We start from the raw sequence: 21,832 nt of genomic DNA on the forward strand, positions 1-21,832 counted from the left end.
CAGTGTTACATTGCACCACAGAATGTCCAGGTGTAGAAGGATGCTTTATACCAAGTCTTAGAGGAGATCCCTGTGTGTTTATCCACTGTAATTGTGTGTGACTACAAATCCAGGCCTCCATTGGTTAATACATTTGATTTCCATTGATGATTTTTGTATGATTTTGTTGTCAGCAGCACATTCATTAGTAATATTTCATTTGTTCAGATGTAGTTATTTGAGTGTTCCCTGTATTTTATTAGCAGTATATTTGGGTTTTCAGAAATATTGATGCACAAATTCTGTAGATTTGTAATAATTGGGCATGCATATCCATCCATCCATCCATCCATCCATCCATCCATCCATCCATCCATCCATCCATCCATCCATCCATCCATCCATCCATCCATCCATCCATCCATCCATCCATCCATCCATCCATCCTGTGTCTGAAAAAATGCTCTCTACTTTAAATAAGTCTTACCCAGATAAATGTCCTAGGATAAATGATAGTAACAAACTGTGCAAAAGTGGAGTGAAATAAAAAGGATGAAGGCATTGTAGAGATATGATTTTTTTTCCTGTTTAAAAAAGACAAGTACATGCCACAGTTTTACCTTTTTTCATTTTCTGATCCAAAATAGGTCAGAACTGTATATACAGTGATAAATAAATACAAACATCCCCACAGATTTTTGAGTAGATATCAGTAATAAGAAAAAAAGTGAAATAAAATAAGTCGTCACAAAATCCCTGTTCAAATTCTGGTTCAAGATGTTTTTACCATTCATCTTGCTTTGCTGGTATAAGACTCGGTTTTCTACTTCTCAAGTGCTGTTGTTTTGCCACTAACATAGAAAAAACCTGAATGCTTAGTGAAAAAAGGTAAGTTAATGGGCAAAGATCTCCATCATGATGCTTTAGGATTAAGTTTTCTCCATAAACTATCAAGAAGTCTTGACCACAGTGAAGCTTAATGACTGTATTGTTATCCTTACTCATCACAAACTTTTTTGTTTATAGTACTACTGCTGTAAGAAGAATGGATCTGACAGCGGCTCCCTCTCTCAGCAACACTTTGCCTGCAACGCCTGCAGCATCACTGGACTGGATGGACCGATCAGCACCCCTCTGTCTCTGTCCCCACCAGAGCCGACCAAGTCCTTCAACCCCACCAAACCGACCGTGGGACATCGGCGCTACTGTCCCACCTGCTCACCGTACGAGTCCCCCTTCTACATCCGTACCACTGACGCTATGCGTAATGGAGGGGAGCGCGTCACCTACATGCCAACACACTATGAGAACCAGGCATTGGCAATGCCGCTGCCCGCCATCCGAGGCACCTTGCTGAGGGAAGCCCAGGGAGGTCGGCCTCCTGAGTTTTACACCAACACCCGAGCCATCAGCACCGAGGTGTGACCACCTCATATTTATTTTCTTTACACCAGCGCCACTGAAAAGACACAACCACTATTGTAAATTTTGGCTCTCAATGCAGATGCTAGTGAGTTTGTGGAGGCAACACATTTGTAGACAATCTTGGTTGTGATGGATTTATCTGAGAATTATTCTAGCCAAAGCTGGGAATGATAAATAAGGACAGAGAAGTTCCTGATTATTATTGTCAAAAAAACTGATCCTGACAAATGTACCGATATGCAACTATATGAACAGTAAGCCTGCTGACTGTTAATGGGACTAAATCCACTGAGGGCTATATAGAATTATGTATGAATTTCCTGTGAAATGTGTCTTCTACCAAACTTTAGTGTCATCTGATTTATGCATAAGTTAAAAAAAGACAGACATTTCTATCTTTTTTTAAGTGGCTGACAAACAGCACAGTTTAGGGATTTGTGCAAGCATGAGTTAGTTGCAAAGCAGGATACATCTGGATTGGAATCCTCTATGCAAGTTCTTCAGTCAACACCCTAGCTTTTCATTTCCAGTCTCCTTTCAGCAGTTTTTATGCAGAACAATATATCTGAATAATATTGTCAACAACTTGTAAAATGTAAAGATGCTACACATGTAGTGAGATAAAATAAAAAGAACCTTTTAATAGTACTATTTAATCAAACCTATACCTTTCCTGAGATAAAAGGTTGCTTTTCATGCATTAAGACATTACAACTCAAATGTAATTACCTGGTAATATCCTGGAAGTTCAATGGTTACTTTCCCAGATCTTACACCAAGATAGTTTTTTTTCTTTCTCTGAGAGTCAGAGATTATTTTTCTGTAACATTAAGGAAGCTGAAACTACCTTTCAGGAACTTTCCTGGACTTCACCAGATGTTAGATTTCCTCAAAAAAGTACTCTCTGATTTTTGTGAATGCAACCAGCATGTTCCATGAATGCTTTTGAACGCTTTTGGTTAGTTGTATGAAAGTATCTTGTGATGAAAGTACCCAGAACATATTTGAAAAGGTAATTCCAGGTTCTAGCAAAGTTAACAGAAAGTTTCAGAAGAAGCTCCTAAATAAACCCTGGTAAGTCCCTAAGTGTAAATAATGAGTTTAGGGAAAAGTCTCAGTCCCTTTAAAAGTCAGGTAACTTAGAAAGTACCGAGCAAGTACCTGGCAAGTTCTGCGCTAACTTTCTAGTCAAGTATTTTGTAATCTTCTTGAAGGTTTTGAGGAACTTCATATACTTCAGGAAGGTTCCAGAAAGAACCAGGTATGCGTGTTGGAAAGGTCTCAAACAAAAACCCCTTGGTTCTGGTAGAGAAAGGCCTGTAATATGTAGCGATAATAAACTTTTATTTTTTTTTACAGAAAAGAAAAAAAAACGTGTTTTAATTCTTTTTTAACATGTAGCTAAACATGACAGAACCTGAGCCCAACATATGCTTACAATCAACTCAGTTACTTTATCTGAAAAAGACGCAAAAAACGTTTGTTAATATTAACCTAAAGATAATCTCTCAATCCCACGTCTTTTGAAAGGTAGTGAAGCAAACATGGGATTTCTATCACATTACAGTTCTGTACTTTTCTTTCTCTCCTAATCTGTTTACTATATAAAATGTAAACACTTGTGCAATTTCTTTTAAAACAAAGTCCTTGCACATTTTTTGACTCAAAATTATTATTATTTACCTTCTTTTTGGCCATTTAAAATGCTGTTTCCTGTGATATTGGTCTTCTGTGTACAGTATGGCTGTTGTGGTGGAGCAATAAACCTTCATGACTTGAAAGTTGTGAAATCAGCAACAAGCATTAAGATCTATTTAGAAGGGTTCAGCAAACATACATGTCTTTAGCAAATATAAACCTCTGTAATCTCTTTCCAAAAGTGGCGTAGATGAAATTTATTATTTTTACATTTGTCAGAAAAAAACTTAAAACACTTTCTAACCACAGTGAATCCTTTTTGTGAACTTAGCATGAAAATGTCTTTTTCAGATGGGTTTCCCTGGATTTCATGTGTTTAACTAAAACCAAACGAAATAATCCATAACATTTCTTATCCGTGGAATTCTGTAAAATACCGTATGGCTGTCATCTTGAACAGCTTTAACGTTCTTCATTTGTTTATGTAGCGTACAGTAGCAACTATCTATTTTACTGTTTATTCAACCTGTTATACTTAAAATAATAGAGAAAATGTTTTTAAATATGGTTTCAAAGACAACTGTACATCTTAACCTTGATGGTGTTTCACTTTTGACAAATAAATATTTATAAGTCTATAAATGAAATCTTTGTGTGGTTATTGATGAGGTTGTATCTCTCATATGGCTCTAATTTTAACTTAACTATGTTTCAAATAGAATCTGCATCACAATAGCATGGGCGCTCTAGACAGGCTAACAGATTCCATCACTCCTGTAGAACTAGTTCTGGCCCCTGTCATGACCCCTGTACTGAAAACAAACACAACATAAACGTTTTATTTATTTATTTTTATACATTTATTTTCCCTTGATGCAAGCGGGAAACACAATAACCAGATGGAATAAGATGATTTACAAATGTAAATAGTCTATTCAGTCTTTACAATTACTTTAACATTAATTTAGAAATGAGAGCCATATTTAGATAGGATCACAGTTTCCAAATGTTAGATCAGTTTGGCTTTGTGGTGGCAAAAATATATTGCATTGTTTAATATATTAAACAATGCAATCTTGCCTTGTATTATTGTGTTATGCTTTTGTTCTATGCCCCCATAAAAAAAAACAACAACAACAAAGAAACTCTGGCCCCTTTGATCTAGAACCACCACCTTAGAATAAACAGTACACATTTAAACTAATCCAAATAAGATAGACATAATCTGTTCACTATTGTGCTGCATCAACACAAAAAATGAGCACTAGAGCCAATGTGCAGCACACCATCATGGACCCATTTCCTACACACAGTGACCACAGACACCTATCAAACTTTTTCAAAACATAACGACAGCGTTGTGTTTCAGTTAAGATATCTGTTTAGATAATTATTGCCTTAACGCTGCCAGTGTTGCGAAAACAGCGTTTATATTAGCACTTTTTATCAGGTTTTATCTTCCGATTTTTTGTCTTCTAAGCCAAACATAGGACCAATCCTGCCATATTTAAATAATAAATACATAAATAAATAAATGCTCAATAAATAAAAAAGCATACAATTAATTGCCCCCAAAAATACAATAAAAAAATAAATGTAGGTAGAAATTAAATTATACAGGGAGACATAAATGTATAAATCTCTTTTAATTAGCTTCTTCATTTATTCTCCTTTGTAATAACTACCATATTTGTTTATTGTCCGTTATAATCTTCATTTTTATTTATTTATTACTTATTTTTTAAAGTATTTATTTATGTGCATGTTATAATATTTTTGTCTGTTTTATTCTTCCTTTGTATATTATTTTACCCTATTTATTTCTTCAACGCTATTTATTCCTGCCTGTTTTTTTTTTTTACATTTCTGTCTGCATTTCTTCCTCATTATGCAAATGAGGAAGGGCTGTGTCTTTAGTGAACATTTATTTATTTCTGTATTTATTTTTAAATATGGCAGAGTTGGCCCTCCATAAATGAATTCATCCCTCCGTAAATGAGGGATGAATCCATAAATGAATTCATCCCTCCACGTGGCCGGTCTCCATGGTTACTCTGTGTTTGTGCGTGTGTCTCGCCGCGCGCCCCTTCAGTCTTTAATTGTATCCTGTGTGATGGAGGCTGGGCTCCAACAGCATGAGAGCAGAAGTGAGCATCAAGTGGATCTGGAGCTGATAGATGCGCTCATGACTGGACTTCACCGCAGCAAACAGGATGGTTCAACGCAATGAAAATGCATTTAAGTCGTGGCAGTTTTAACATTTTTCCCTGGATAGTTTTTACCTGTTCGCTCTTTCTATTGGATGGTAAGTGACTTTAATTCCCGCTCTCTGAATCATAACTAGTTTGCATTGCATATATATATATATATATATATATATATATATATATATATATATATATATATATATATATATATATATATATATATATATATATATATATATATATATATATATATATATATATATAAATAGTTATATAACAAATAGGATAAATTGTTGTTGTTATCCACTGCTAAAGTATTTGGATCTGCGTTTGCTCTAATTATACAGATGCATTTTATATTTATAAAGTTTCATACCGGGATTAAAGAGAAGTTCTCCTAGCAGATAATACAACTAAACTTGGATTTCCTGACTTTGAAGAAAAAAACCCTGTCAAATATACACCTGATATAAAGGGAAGACAGTACAAAAATATGAGAAAATAAAACATGATTCAAGTTCAAAAATATCAAACTTCACATCTTTAAAATTATAATCACAATCTAAAGTTTTATTTCCACCAACTTTTAAGAAATGAATAGCTTTATATATTCTACAGTACTGGGATATTGTTAACCACTCTACCAACAGGCTGTTACTTTGTTCAGATTATTTGGTTTTATCCCTTCTAACTATGGAGCATAAACCTAACCAATTAAAATCCCTTTTAAAGTCATAACTTCTAAATAACAATGTAAGAAATGTAATTCAGTTTCCTGTCTTAGGCTGATTTCATGCATTTGGTTTGGTTCATGGTTGTAAATTCAATAACATTTTTGCAGGGTGAGATCATTAGCTTGAATAATCTCTGTCCATTTTCTACAGCTGAGCAGCTAAAGATGATATAACAGTCGGGGGGCAGCAGACTCAGGGGACAAGAAGAGATTTAACAAAAGAAATGTTTTCTTTTATAGTTCCATTTCCCTCCTAAAAATCTCATAATAACCCATCTTCTTATCTGTGCTGAAACAGGCAGGCAAACGGCAGCAAAGTGTATCAGAACAGAGGCGATCAGGTCTCCCACATGGGCTATTTGAGGACCTCTAGATAGGGCCAAACAAAAGAGCCCAGGAATGATTTACATATGAAGGAGCTCTTACACACTGTGGGAGGGGCTGTATTTTACTGAGCCCTGTCTCAGAGGAATACTGATGATCACTACTGTCAGCTGAAGAATAAGTTAAACATCATGCATGACGGGTGTATACAAGGGCTTACTGTGCTTATGCACTAAATGTAAATTTTATCTGATCTGAATGCAGCAGCTGATCTCCGATGTAATGAAGGCTATTACAGGCTTACAGTCACTGCATCGCTGTGTATGCTTTTAATCCCCTTCATATCTTGAATTACACTCTTTAGACGTGTATCACAGCTACTAGAGGAGCAGGCTGGATGTTTTTCAAACTGATTGACCTCCATTAAAGTCAGATGATTGGTGTCTGAGATGGAGAAGATGTTCTACAGTCTGTCTGTTCTACATCTTAAAGGTCTCTCAGACTGATTGCTCTCTTGAAGGATAATTAGTTTCTATAGTTATTGGAACATCTCAACAATTCATGCCCTTATAGGCTTCTTCTTGCACTAGTCGTGCAAAGCACACTTTTCTGTGTTTCTTTTCTCCATTAAATATTCATGTATTTCTTTGAGGGTGCTTAGAGAAGTGCTAGACTCTGATTGCCATCTAACAAAAAGCTACACTTCACCAGACCTGAAGATTCCCATTATGTCTCTGTGTCCCTTTATAGTCCATAAATTACAGGCATTGGAGTAAAAGCTGCAGCCTTAGTGTTTAATTTAGTCAATCAAATGACATCCCTCTGCTTATAGAGTATTAAACACAAACACGTTTTTTTTTTTTATTTATTTAAACACAATTTAAGAATAAAATATATAAAATCTAAAATATATATATATTTTTTTATAAATAAATTATTGCTTGAATGAAAGGTATGTTTAATACCTCCTTAAAGTTTATTTCAAAAGGTGCTTTTCATCTTAAAAACAAGGATCTTCTTAGCAGATATTCAATTTTTCTACTTTTTTCATTATTTTATGCAAGGGTTCAAGATTGTTCTATTGATAATTTCAGGAGTTAGACCGATTCATTGTCATGTTTTCACATTCATGTTCATGGGTTCTCCCATTTATTGGTGTATTTAGCAATCATGCTTTGAAAGCACCTGAAGTGCAGGCATTGCTGATCTCACTATTTGTTATCCGTTGGAAATGTTTTCTTTGATCAATAAAAGTTTCTTTTTGTTTAAATTAAAGCTTTTGTCAAATTGATTATCGTGTGATTTTGTATCACATAAAAGGGGGGTGTAATACTAAAATTGGCTTAAAAAAATGTACCCAAAAAAATCAGCAGCAGCCATAAAAACCTGTCGATGGAGCTCTGGTTTAAATTGATCTCATTTCTTTTTCACTTATCTTCTGGCCAGTTTTTGCATTTGAGAGTTTGTTGTATAGGTTTAGCCTAAAACTGTCTAACTTTGATGGCCTCCATAAGAAAGAGTAGCTGCAAGTTTGGCTCTGTCTCTACCAGAGCTGCACATCCAGTATTTTTTCTTTGCAGTATAGCTCAGATTCAGTCAGATTAAATAGAGTATCAGAGAACAGCATTATGATAGTCTTTCCATAGGTTGGATATTGGGCTGGACTTTCCCCGGGTCATTTTAACACTGGAAATACTTTGATCCAGAGGCACGTTTTGCTATTTTAGACATCAAATAGGTACAAAATGATTGCGATTATTTTACAGAAGAAACCATAAAGGTAGAAAAACTATTTTGTAGATCTAAAGCAGTTTCTACTAATATAAAAACACGTTTTCCTTTCACAGTTCAACACTTTAACCGATATTTAAACTTTGAAATCAGGAAAGGATTGTTTAAAAAACCTTTCTGAAACTCTAAATAAGCAAAATCAGGTTATTCAAATAGAAACAGTCTGACAGGGAAAAACAGAAAATTTAAAGAAGATCATTTAAGATGTCAGGATCATTAGATGATTCATAATTTGATGATTTAGGACACCATCTATCACATGCGATAAAAGGACGTTTCAAGTAAATCCAAAAAGTCTTTAGATTTGTAGGGGGCTCAATTTAGGTTGTTCTTGCGATGTTTATGTTCACACTCATTAAAAAAGTGTGTATTTTGCTATTTAAAGAACATTAGGAAAAGTGATTTTTTCCTCAAAGAACTAAGTTTTCTATGTCTCTAGGAACGTCCCCTGAAAAGCTGCCTCAAACTGTGGACCCCTGCTCCCCAAACCCGTGCCAAAATCAGGCACTATGCAAAAACCGTGGGGCCGGCTACTCCTGCTTCTGCGTGCCAGGTTTCCAGGGCGCTCACTGCCAGATAGACGTGAACGAATGTGCTTCACAGCCCTGCAGAAACGGAGCCACCTGTGTTGACAGAGTGGGTCGATTCTTCTGTTTGTGCCGTCATGGATTCACAGGTGAGTCGGTGACATTATAAATCTGGTTTTAAACTAAATGTGCAGAGGTTTAACCAGTTAAACGTGAATTCCAATAGAAACTAAATTTTTTTATTTTTTTATTTCTTATCCTCCCATGTTTCATAAATAGGTTACATTTTTTTTATAATATTTTATACTTACTTAAAAACATGACATAATCTAAAAGGATTCATATTTAAATCTTTTGTTGTTTACCTTGACTACCCCACGAGAATAATACGGTGGCCGAGGGGTGCAAACACTGTGTGAACGCATGATTTGATGAAACCTGCCTTTTATATCTGCTTCTTTTTCTATTCCTGCTTCTGTCTCCTGGAAACCAGCTCGGCCTCGGCAGATGGCCACACACACCAAGTCTGGTTCTGCTGGAGGTTTTTTTCCTGTTAAAAGGGAGTGATTCCTCTCCACTGTCGCTACAAGCATGCTTAGTGTGAGGGATTGCCTTCGAATTAATGAGTCGATGCAATCAATTGGTTTTTCCTTGGATAGAAAACTTTGAATCCATTTGGCTGTATGATCTTGTTGAATTGTCTCTGTAAAGTACCTTGAGATAACATGTGTTGTGAATTGGCGCTACATAAATAAACTGAACTGAATTGCTTTCATGGCAAATTCAGAAGGCCCTGCAAACACAAAAAAGTAGATATACCGCAAAAATACACATGCAAAGATAAGATTAAATGGTACCAAGGAGAAAAGCTGCAACCATAGAAAATAGAAAGCAGCTAATTGAAAACCTGTAGCAAACACACGATGATAATACACAAACACATGAAGCACCTGCAAAGCAAGAATGCTGCAAGTAGGAAACATGTCTGCAAGTGAGGAATGATCAGCAAACTAGTTCCACAAAATGTGCTCCAGATCACCAGGAAGAGACAATCCTTTAGTAAAGACATTAAAGCAACATTCAGAGAGATTAAATGAATAAAAAAGATTGAAAGGTAAACTTAAGCTGTGTCCGAATGTCCGTCCTAATCACTTTATAGGGCACTATATACTCGTAGTGGTTACGCCATTTTAGATGAGTGTCCGAATATCTAGTGGACGAATAATGACGGATTTCGACAACCTATTGCAACAGCAAATCCCATAATGCTGTGCGAGGAGAGCACTAATTGCAAAGCATTATGGGAGATATCTGTTTGCCTAATGACCATGGATGATCACTACTTTTCAAGGTGCATTGTGAGAAATTTTGAGTCCACTACTTTTTCATCCACTAGATGTTTGGAAACTCATCTAAAAATGGTGTAACCACTATATATTGCCCAATACAGTGATTAGGGTAGACATTTGAGCCCCGTCCACACGAAGTCAAAACGAACATGAAACGCTAATATTTTCCAGAACGTTTGTCGTAAAGACAGAGACGTAAAATAATGTGATCGTCCACACGAATGCATGAAAACGCTGCAAAATGTATGCCAGGCCTGTAAGTGGCGCTGTCGTGCCAAAGCAAAAATAGGCGACGAAATGTTGTGCATGTGCACTAATATTTATACATGGTTGCCCTGCAGGTCCATTTTCGTGGTTCAGTCAAATTCAGGTGCTGAACTATGTCGTCGATATTGCTCTGTTCTTCCTGGAGATATTCCAGAAGAAGAAGATTCTGTTGTAAGCCCGACAGCAGAGCGAGTAGCATGAGCAGCAACCATTCAACACGGTACGGCGCCATTGTTGTTGTGATACTGTGTCGCGCATGCGTGTTTAGAGGTGACGCTATGACGCATACGTGTAAAAAAAATTGCGGTTAGAGCTTAAAGATGGAAACGCGAAAACGGCGTTTCAAAATCTTCCCACTCTGAAGGCTGAATAAAAAAAAGATCGTTTACAGACCCCCGAAACGCCGGCTTCGTATGGATGAGAGGCTGGTTTGGTGAAAAATGTGTGCGTTTAGGCCAGGGTTCGGCTTCGTGTGGACGGGGCCTTGGACACAGCCTTACAGCTTCTTTCTTGCCTTCACCTGTCCTCTAAACTGCATTCCATTGATGTCTTTGCTACGGAGCTGGTCCATTGATATTCAGAGTAAAGTTTATGTTCTGGTCCCATATAAGTTGATTATTGCACTGCCCCCTAGTGGTCTGGAGCAATTCTGTTATGCAGTAAATAAGATGGGTATGACTGGCATTTTTATGGTACATAATCTACCTAATCCTCAGATTCCACCTGCAAGCACTTTTAAAACTGAAACAGACTTAAACATCTTGTGTTGGGCGATAAGGAAAAGCCTTCATTTGTAGGCAGTTTGTAGGGTATCCTGCAAGTAATGTTGGGGAAAGTTGTGGAAGGAGGTTTTTCTGTCAGAGGACAGCAGATATTAAACTTTTTAACCTACATGTAAAATTCAAATGTGTGATTCCTTTTATGCTGGTAGCAGTCACTCCTTCACCATCTTCAGTCAGTCCAAAATTTAGCTGCTCAGCTACTAAAAGGGACAAAACAGTGGGAACAAATCAGAGCAATTTTTCAATCTCTTCTCTTGCTGCCATTTTGTGCTTGTTTTAAAGTTTTACTAAAGTTTATTTCTTCCTCCGTTCCTACATAGTTGTTTAATATTCATATGTTATAAAGACCGAGTCAATGTCCAGATCTAAATAATGGTTTTAGGTTTCTGCAAAGAAGAAAGGAATTCAATAATCAACTGATAGATGTGTAAAGCCTGCAGGTACATATATGAAAGACTTGCAGCTGTAAACTGTAGAAAACGGTGATTCTACAAAAAGGAAATAAATGAGTGTTTTCAAAATTCTGTTGTTTTTTTTTAAATTGTTCTTCCACTTTATAGTATCTTAGTTATATTTTCTCTATCACAAAAACCTACAATATTTAACATGCATTAAAGTTATGTTGTAACATAAAAACACATACAAGTAGTGCAGCTTGCAGTTAACTTTCAGCACAAAGATAATGCTTCAGATCCTTTTATTTTTTGATCGAGCTATATCTGAGAGTACCTTCTATAACCAAGAGTACTCAGAAAAAGCTCAGATGCTGTATACAATACATTGTTTGTTTTTAAATTTAGACCAGCTGCAGACAGGGACACTTTGCTGAGACATAAAAAAGGAACCCCTGATCACAGTCAGCCAACCTGAAAGCTTTGCACCTTTTTCACCCTCAGCCTGTGCAGCTGGGCTCACCTGGCACATGACATCAGTGTGGCTTTGATGCTGTTCACAGGGACCACTTGTGAGATCCAGCTCCATCACTGTCAGTCTCAGCCTTGTCTTCACGGCGGGATTTGTGTTGAAGATGATGTAGGCTCTATTTGTTTGTGCTATGTTGGTTTCCAAGGAGAACAATGTGAAATCAACACAGATGAATGCCAGGAGCACCCATGCCAAAATGGGGGTCTGTGTATTGATGGGGTGAATGAGTAAGTCTTTAGAAATAAAGTGCATGTTAATACTTAATCAACTGGAGGAAACATACTGATATGATACCAACATGTGTGACTGTCTCAGATACAGCTGTGACTGCTCACACACAGCATTCACTGGAGCTCTCTGTGAGACGCCGCTGTCACCATGCTACTCTGATCCCTGCTTCAACAACGCCATCTGTAAGGACAACCAGGGTAACTACACCTGTGAATGCTGGCCAGGTGAGTAAAGCAGATTTTTGTTTCTTCTTTTCTTGTTCCCATCTTAACCACAGTTAACCCATTTCAGGGTTTGAGGGGCGTAACTGTGAGATAGACGCCAACGAGTGCAGCGGCAGTCCGTGCCTGAATGGTGGTAGCTGCATCAGGGGGTCATGGCAGGCTCTGTATGGCAGCGAGCCTCTGCTGCCTAAAGACTATGAACACAGCTTCCCTGCAGGCTACATCTGCATCTGTCCTCCAGGAATAGCTGGTAGGTTTTTTTTTATCTTTAGCATGGGAAAAGAAAAGAAAGCAATTGTCGAAATAAAGACATAAACATTACCATGGTTTACCCAATAGAATACTATAAATGGAGCATTACCATGTGGAGATTTGGTGGTGGCAGTGTTATGCTGTGGGGAATATAGGTTTCAGTAGAGATGGAGAAGCTGGTCTGAATAGTTGGAGATGGTTATAAAGGGCAATCAGTGAGCAATTCCATCTAATCTGTCTGAATTTGAGATAAGTTATGTGGCAGGGGGGTCAAGCCTTCCTCTCTACAGGTGTGTGAATTTAGTAAAGACACAAGATGAGTCAGGCTGTACTTGCAGTTCAAAATATTTTAACAAAGGGCTTTATTTTGTTATTATTCTCTAATTATTGTTGGACTAATATCCGGTTTGTAGCTGTAAAGCAACTAGTGAAAAATGCTTGATTATTTTTTCATTTAGCCTTAGCTAAATTGCGATTTAAATCTCTTTTGCAAAACAGGCCAAGGAAAAAACAAATTCAAAACATTAAAACTCTCCCCTTAAACATTTACATACATACATACATACCTTTTTGAAGTGATTTAACATGAATTTTAAATCCTTTGAGCATCACAAGGGCTTGAATGTAAAGTTCAGACTAGAATCTATTCCAGGTAGTTGGTGCTGAAAATTTTTTTCTTACTTTGAGGACGACAAATTGTAGGACATCTATGGATTGGAGATTAAAACTTCCTTGCTTCTCTGTTTAAAGACTCGTCCTATATGATGGAGGAGCACCAATATTCCAGGCAGGGGAATTCAATCCACTAAAAAGTATCTTGCTGCTTTAAAGCTACATATGTTGGAGACCTTGTTGGTAAAGATGCTGAAGAAATACTTTGAATTGTAACTTTTAATCCTGTTAATTTACACTCCCATGCAGCAAAAGAGAAACATTCAGCTGTAAAAATATAGCATCATCTCTGCTTGTGGTCCAACTGTGAGCTGTTTGCCTGCTAATAATTGTGTTCTAAAAACTGACGCTCTGCCAGCCGTGGCGGCTCTGACTCAGTAAGGTGGCCAAATAGCATTAGCCTAATCCCCCGGGGATCTGGCTTTGCTGGTCTCCTGACTGAACCTATTCAGCTCGACATGCTTCAGAGTGCACAGCGACACATGTAGCTACAGCTCCACTGGGACATAAATGCAAACTAGTATGATGTCAAACAAGTTTGGGTCGGTTCTGTGGGGAAACCTGTCGGCATGATGTTGGCGCCAGCAATATGGATTTTGTGGATTTTGTTGCTTGGGACAGGTAAACAAGACAATTTGTTTATGTGAATAGACTGTAATGCTGTTGCATAACAGCCAATCAGCTGTGGTTTTCTTTAAGCATTAATCACTAATTCATTCAAGTAATTTATTCCATAATAGTTTTTTGAGATTTAAAAGAAAATTCATTTTTTGGGGATTTAAAGAGTAGAGAGAGTATTGCAGATTTTGCAGGACTTTCATGATCCAAACATTTTAAAGGATAATTTGAGCAGATGAAAAGGTTCATCATTTATCACAGACCCAAAATACAAAAAGATTTCTCAGAAGATTATTAAACTGCAGGAACATCAGTGAATTCTTTCTCAAAGTGACTTTTCTGAGTCTTTTCTGTCTCTGTTGACAGGATCCCACTGCCAAGAGGTGATAAACCACTGTGAGTCCACTCCCTGTCAGAATGGGGGCAGATGTGAGAGCCTTGTCGGGGGCTTCCTCTGCCACTGCCTCAATCAGAGTCCAGACGGCGTTCTGTACGGAGGTGTGAACTGCGATGTGAAGCTAGTTGGCTGTGAAGGCCATGAATGCCAGAACCAGGGCTTCTGCTCTCCTTTCCTGCAGGATGGGACTCATGGTTACACCTGTTCCTGCACACCTGGATACACCGGACCACTCTGCAACACTCCAACCACCTTTTCCTTTGAGCGCAGAGGTTACCTGCTGCTCCACAACCCCCTGCTGAACGCTGATCTTACCTGCAACATCACGCTCAGCTTCAAAACTGTTCTACCCTCAGCGTTGTTGTTCCAGAGGAGCATCAGGGGGCTGCTGCTGCGGCTGGAGCTGGAGGGGGGTCATCTGGGTCTGACGCTGAGGAGGGAGGAATCTGCTGGGACCGGAGCAGAGAGTCACCAGGCTCTGGAGCTTCAGCGAGACGTCACAGATGGAGAGTGGCACACTGTAGAGGCTGTGCTCACAAACGAGGACCTAAGCCTCAGATTAGTGGGTGATGCTGGAAACTGTGGGGACCAGCCATGCTATAAGGTGGCTCCAGTGCCAAGCAGTCTAATAGGACTGGACACCTCCCCTCAGAACACTTTTATTGGAGGGGCACTCAATGATCCAAGTGGCTCCAGCAGTTTCCCTGCTTTCATTGGCTGCATGCGTGACGTGTTTGTAGACTGGCAGCTTGTTGTTCCAGAGGAATGGCTGAGCGACTCTGCCGTTAATGTGTCCCCCGGCTGCAGCCACAGGGACCGCTGCTTGGACAAGCCGTGCCAAAACAGAGGCCAGTGTGTAAACCTGTGGCAGAGCTACCATTGCCAGTGTGCAAGGCCCTACGAGGGGCACGACTGTGAGGAGGGTAAGTTTACCTCTAGAAGAGCTTAAGTGATATTTTTATACTTTAATATACCTTTTTTTTACCATTGGGTTCAGATACTTGGTAAAGCATTGTGCCTGGAATGAATAATTCGGACAGGAGGAGGAGAAGTTACAGCACATGTGGCAAATATAACAAATAGGTAATTAAGTAACATCCTTAGCTGCTTTTGTGTAACAGAAGTTGTCAGAGAAGAGTCCAATCAAAAGCCAGAACAAAGAGGCAGAGATCCTCTTAGCCGACGTATCGGATTAAGGATACAAAGGATTCTGTTTAGGAATTAATCAGATCCTGCAAGGAAATGTCAGAAAAGAAAGAGAGAAAATTAAAGAGACTTTAAAGTTATTTCTCAACAATCAAAAGCCAATCTTTTTTCCACTGCATGAGTCTAAATCCTTTGTCAATGTGAAAACATTTTCACATTTACAAATTTGAAGCATCCACAGGATCACTCTGAAGCTTACATAACGTATTACATGCTCCACCTCACTTCTTAAGCCTGTTTTTTTCCTCAGCTGTTTTACTGTCTGATAAGATGACTGACCCACAGCGGAAAGTGCTGACAGCTGACACCAAATACTCTTTATGAGGGCTTGTGTCACCTTAAACTTCCCTCTATTTACTCCCTAAATGTCTGTCTCTGCAGAAACGCTAATCTTGCATAAATCTCTTTCAAAGAAATCCAGCTTAGTGATTAGTAAAAGTATTTATACTCTTTACACCTTTCTGATTGTTCTCATTTTCCAAAAACAAACTTCCTTGTAATTTATTTGGACTGATAACACAAATTGGAAGAAGGATATGTGGTGTGACATGTTTAGTCCCTGATAAAATCCAAGACATTCAACCACATGGAGAAAGTGTTAAACAGAGGATGCCACAACTTTCAAACCTGCCAGGATGTCCAGCTAAACTGAGCGGGCGGCCATGGAGAGCATTTAGCTCTCATGTTAACTCTGCAGAGTTAAGATTCATGCAGGAGCGTTTGTCTCTATGGCGACTAAACAAAGAGCCAAGGCTACGAGGTAACGCCTTAGATCAAAGAAAAGATGTCCTAAATGTCCTAAATAAGTGTTAGAAATAGCTTTTTGACATCACCATCAATGCAAAAATGTCCCTTCTCTACATGTGAAAAGATGTTAGACGCATAATCAAAAGACTTGCTGTTCACTGAATAAAAAAGTACTACACACACTTTTTAAGTACATTTTGAAAACTGTTCACTCAAAAGTTGTTGTAGCATAGTCAAATAAAAAAAAGGGTTATTTATTTCTACATATTGATATAATATACACATAGAATAATATCTTTATTTATTAGTAACCTAAATACATTTAAAATTTATGGGCAGACATATAAAGTTTATTTTGTATATTGGGATATTGTTGTTCTTTTATATAAAAACAATCTTAAGATAAAATCATACTGATGATGTCAGCCAGACCAAAATATTGACTTCCTCTTGTTTTGCAGAGCATGTTACTGCTCGCTTTGGGCATGAGGACTTTCACAGCTATGCGGCCTTCACCATCACCGAAGATCTGGGTCAGAACCTCTCCGTCTCCCTGTTCCTGCGCACGCGGAGACAGAACGGACTCCTTCTGGTGCTTACCAACAGCAGCAGCCCGTACCTCCACATGTGGCTTGATGCCGGCAGGGTCACAGTTCGTATCCATAACTCTGAGAGCCTAAAGGCACGAAGAGCGATCCACGATGGAGAGGTCCACTTTTTAAATGTAGAGGTTCTGGATGGCCACATGTCGCTGCATGTGGCGGGTGAAAATCAAGGGGAAATAGAAGTAAGAACCGTTGATGTCCAAGCAGGCGACAGAGCTTTTGTCGGAGGTCTGCTGGAGAAGAGAAGCACCTCAGAGTTTGGTGGGTTTTTCAAAGGATGCATCCAGGATTTGAGGATCAGTGACAGGAGGCTGCAGTTTTTTGGGCTGGATGCTGCGGTGGGATCATATCCCCTCGATCTTATGGAAAACGTGATTGCTGGGTGCTCTGGAGACAACACCTGTACAGTAAGAAAACACAGATTTAAAAGAACTGATGTTGCACATTAATACACTTAATATCTTGGAGCTAAACATAGGAAAATATGCTTATAGTTCCAAAAATATTCTATTAAAAACAATACGTGGAAATACATTAAATGCAGTGTTTATAGCAAGAAGATTAAGGGGGGAGAAATTGGCCTGATAGATGTCTGCATAACTTTAACCCTTCTTTCATTCCATTCTACAGGATTTCATTGTCATAATTAAGCTTTATAAATATGAGTTTATAGTAAAGTTCTATCTGTTATCAAAATACAGAGCTTTTGACGTTATCATGGTTTGAAGAAGCACTAAAATATCAGAGGTCAACCGGTGCCAGTTGGAGTAGTACAATAAATAAATAAATACAATCACTAAACTTTACTTTTTAAAGTCAGGATAATTTTCACAGCGTTTATTATGCTTAAATAATTAGAGGAAGCCCAGATGGTGATCATATAGAGCCGTAACCTTTAGTTTAATTAGGATTATTTAATTTTTTTAAACCAAACTTAATTTATCCTACAAATCCTCCAACATGGGATGGTAATGGTTTTTATTTTCTAAACTTGAGGAAGACTTGGATGCATTTTACAGAAACAGTTTTTCATTATTTCCAGGAAAGCTCAAAAGAAATCAGCCCTGATAGTTTACCAGACAGCAGTGAGAGACATAAAGCTGGAGAGTAGCCCCTAATCGGTTATTATAGTCATAACTAACTACCAAATAGGAGAACAAAAGGTTATCTAAACAATTTCTGTTTTCCTTTCTCGGCCATCTGGGAAAAACTAAATCCACTAGTTACCCTAACTAACCCAGAACTAAGAACTTTGTATGGTTGAAGATGTATTTAAAATAGTTTTTTATTAATAGTAAGTAAATGAAATGGATCCAGAACCCTTTAGGAAAAACACACAGGCTGTTATTTGTTTCTCATTTACAGAGAAATCCATGTCTAAACGGGGGCATTTGCTTCTCTGAGTGGGACGACTTCACCTGCACCTGCCCCAGCAGCACAGCAGGGCGGCGCTGTGAGGAGGTAAAGTGGTGCGAGCTGTCACCATGCCCAGCAGCTTCAGAGTGCAAGATGTTGCAGCAGGGTTATGAATGTAAGTTGCTCCTACATAGAGCTGGAACAGCTTATAATGACATTTAATGTGTGTTTGTTTTCCTTCTCTTTTCTAAAACCCAGACTTGAACAGAAAGTATTTATTTGTTGCTTAAAAGCAAATGCTTTTGACCTCCAACAGAAGGAAAATGTGCTGTATGTTATCTAATGATCGGCCTTTTACTAGGATTTACTAGTTCCATTCTTAACTTGCCTCTATGTGACTGAATGTCACAACAGTTTTATTTAGATGCTGGCCTCAATCTCTCCTCACAGCATTCCGCATCCAATCCGTAAAGCAGGGTTGAGCCAAAGCTACTTTATACTTTTCTCAGAGGGATTGGAGACGTTTCTTCCTTTCTTTTTAAATGATAAGCTCAACATCGGTTATTTAAGGGCTTCGGCTCTATTTAAGGACATTTAAATTATTAAAAATTAATAAGCAAGGAAATGAAAATGGCCAGCCAAACAGAGACCTATAATAAGGTGCTAATAATATGTGCTTAAAACTCCTCTGTAAAATTGTAAAACCATACTTTCTCCCACCATGAATACTGCCTGAAAATATTTTCTACACCTAAATAAATCTTTAAAACCGTGTTAAATAAAAGATTTGGTGTTCAGTTTGTGTTTAGGAGGCACCAGTGTGCTCCAGATCTTTAAATGATGGTAAAAAAGGATGTGAAGAGCTCCTAACACCTGTGTTTGTCCATTGTGTTGAAGGGCCGGTTAGAAACTTGTCCCTTCAGACTCTTAGTCTGAAATTCTGCAAAGTTTTATCTTTGAGTGGAAACATTTATACAACTTTTGATGGAGTTAAATAAGTATTCCAAATAAAGAAAAAAATATAAGCAATTCCCTCAACGTTCCGCTTCCCATCCAAGGAGCTTTTTCAATTCAAAATATCAGGAATAACTTTGAGTTCGAGGTTTTATACAGTAGCTCAACTAAGCCTTGTTTTTTGATTCAAAACATGCAAATTGAAATAGACGAAGGGCTCCAGCCCTTTGGTATAGGTTTCATTTGGCTTTTTTTGTTGGCCTGCAATGCCCCAGTCAAATTAGCAGCATATTAGTAACATATATGGAGGAAAAGTTTGTTATTTATCAAAATACTTGTGGTGCCACAGGAGCTGGCAGCCTGTTTCTAGAGCTGACCATGTTGTTGACACTAGGAGCACTATCCTTGTATTGTCGGGGTAATCACAATAATGATGTACATTGATTTGAGTATATTATTTTAACTGCATTATATGCTTTCTTGTTCTGTAGTTTCTGATTTTATACGTTTACCTTTAAATTAATCACGCTTCGGGTGGCCTGGGACTTTGCTGCCTGTAAACCTGAATTTCTTTCTCTTTTACTTTATTTTAGACAATCCATTAAATTTACAAACCTTATTATGTATAATGATATATATAATTAAATAATATTTATTATTTAATGCCTGTGTCTGAATAGGGGTATGAGGAAGTGAACCCTATTGAATGAAACTACTTCTCCTTTAATTTAACTCTTAACTTAAACAATCTTCGACATTCTTATTTACCTATGACTCCATACTTCTCCAAGGTCCATTAAGTGAGCAAAGAAATTACTTTATGTACATATGAAGATACATATACCCATGTACATGCACCTACTGTAAACACATCATCATTCATACAACTGCTTTTGTGCAGCACCTTGGTCCTGTTGGTAAAGTGTCATACATATAGTTGGATTGGATTGGAACTGTTTCTTAAACATTCATAATATAGGCCTCCACTGAAGGGCGATAAATGATTTGCTATTTTATCACAGTCTGAAAATGTCACTCCAACATTTCCCTTTTATTCCTTCAGGTTACTCCAATGCAACTTTCCTCAATGACAGCACAGTGATGGTCTATCAGGGAAATGGCCGTATATCCCGAAACATCACCAGCCTGTCTTTTACCATTCGCACACGGAAGCGTAATGCGGCCATCCTTCATGCAGAGAAAGGTTCCTCCTTCATCACGGTCTCTGTTCAGGATGGGTTGCTCTTCATGGAGCTTCAGAGCTCTATGAACAAAGAAGATAAGGAGGAAAGAGAAAATGGTTTGTCGACAGTAAGCCTCAGCAGCAAGAGCAGTGTCAGTGATGGTGAGTGGCACACCGCCCATCTGTTCATGACGGCACCGTGGGCTCAGTCCTCTCGCTGGACTTTGGTACTGGATGAAGAAATAGAGGAAGCCAGCATCTCTAGAAGCCAGGGCAGGAACCTGAACTTCCTCAGAGAAGGGGTGGACATCTACCTGGGTGGCCTGGCTCCTAACGCTGGCTGGTCTCTAGCTGGTTGCCTGGGCACAGTAGAGTTGGGGGGTATTGCTCTGCCTTACTTCAGATCTCAGGAAGTAAACCTCCCACGGCTGCAGGAGGAGCAGTTTTTTCAGTCGTCAGCAGAACCTGCACTCCCCGGCTGCAGAGGGGCTTCAGTGTGCGAACCCAGCCCTTGTCTGAACAACGGCCAGTGCCATGACCTCTTCAACACCTACAACTGCACCTGTGCTGAGGGCTGGGCTGGGAGGCGCTGCGATGTCCTGATAAACACTTGCGCTTCCAGCCCCTGTGTCCATGGTAACTGTACCGTTAACGGACTCACCTACGAGTGCACCTGCGAGTTTGGTTACACCGGTGTGGACTGTGAGGAGGAGGTGGATGTGTGCGAAAACCACCTGTGTGCCAATGGAGCCACTTGTCTCCATGGCCCAGAAAAATATGCCTGCCTCTGTCCAGAGAACTACACTGGACCCCTCTGCAGGTCAGTTCTGGTGTTTTTCTGCTGACCGGGTGGTGATATAAACAGAGGGAAATTCACTTTTACCTTCACTTCCACTGGCTGAGAAAAACATCACTTCCTGATGTCTTCAGATTAATTAGACCAAAAATGTTCTGTTTTTATTTGCTACAATATCAGAATAACTGGAGAAGGAAATTAAAATGAGGTTTTACAGAAGTTTTCGCAATTTAGAAAATGATATACATTCATTATTGGTAGAATTAACCTTTAGACCATATGACTTAGGTCAAATACTTTTCTTTGCAAAGTTTCTCACAAGTCTTCTGGAAAGTTGGACAGAAGTGGTGTTAGTGTGTCAGTTTAATAGGCCAAAAAACATTTCCTATGGGACCTTGATTAGTTCAGATGTGAGATGTGAGTAAGATGTAAACCTGATCCTACCTCAACATGAAATAGTGACTGGTTATAGGATGCAACCCAGAGCTCAGCTTCCCTGTGGGAATGGATGCAGAAAAATATGTAAAAATGTTATTCAATATTTACAGGTTTTATGTAGAGTATCTGATTAATATTAGTTAAAGGTTGCTTTTTAAATTGCATGGCTTTGTTCAAACATTTTGGTATTTCTCACAAGCTGCTCAC

General features: G+C 38.5%; 2 protein-coding genes across 9 annotated transcripts in view; both read left to right on the forward strand.

The window, feature by feature from the left end:
- fam163ab (family with sequence similarity 163 member Ab) overlaps positions 1-3,684 on the forward strand; it is a 40,763-nt gene extending 37,079 nt beyond the window's left edge. For all 4 annotated transcript variants that reach the window (XM_038286304.1, XM_038286313.1, XM_038286297.1 and 1 more), the window contains one exon: positions 1,006-3,684. In XM_038286304.1, the coding sequence (XP_038142232.1) occupies positions 1,006-1,404 (399 nt within the window). In that variant the 3' untranslated portion in view covers positions 1,405-3,684. The remainder of the gene's footprint in view (positions 1-1,005) is intronic.
- A 1,469-nt stretch (positions 3,685-5,153) lies between these two features.
- Positions 5,154-21,832, forward strand: part of crb1 (crumbs cell polarity complex component 1) — a 30,873-nt gene continuing 14,194 nt past the window's right edge. Inside the window, exons 1-9 of one of the 5 annotated variants that reach the window (XM_038286332.1) lie at positions 5,154-5,347; positions 8,537-8,773; positions 11,978-12,173; positions 12,262-12,401; positions 12,469-12,651; positions 14,310-15,263; positions 16,755-17,305; positions 18,264-18,429; positions 20,272-21,211. In XM_038286332.1, the coding sequence (XP_038142260.1) occupies positions 5,269-5,347; positions 8,537-8,773; positions 11,978-12,173; positions 12,262-12,401; positions 12,469-12,651; positions 14,310-15,263; positions 16,755-17,305; positions 18,264-18,429; positions 20,272-21,211 (3,446 nt within the window). In that variant the 5' untranslated portion in view covers positions 5,154-5,268. Of the gene's footprint in view, positions 5,348-8,536; positions 8,774-11,977; positions 12,174-12,261; positions 12,402-12,468; positions 12,652-13,766; positions 13,947-14,309; positions 15,264-16,754; positions 17,306-18,263; positions 18,430-20,271; positions 21,212-21,832 lie in introns of those variants that run through there. The other 4 variants (XM_038286340.1, XM_038286349.1, XM_038286357.1 and 1 more) reach the window with 4 other exon arrangements.

Source organism: Cyprinodon tularosa, unplaced genomic scaffold (genome assembly GCF_016077235.1).
Source record: "Cyprinodon tularosa strain WSP-4 unplaced genomic scaffold, ASM1607723v1 ctg106, whole genome shotgun sequence".
Classification (NCBI taxonomy): domain Eukaryota; kingdom Metazoa; phylum Chordata; class Actinopteri; order Cyprinodontiformes; family Cyprinodontidae; genus Cyprinodon; species Cyprinodon tularosa.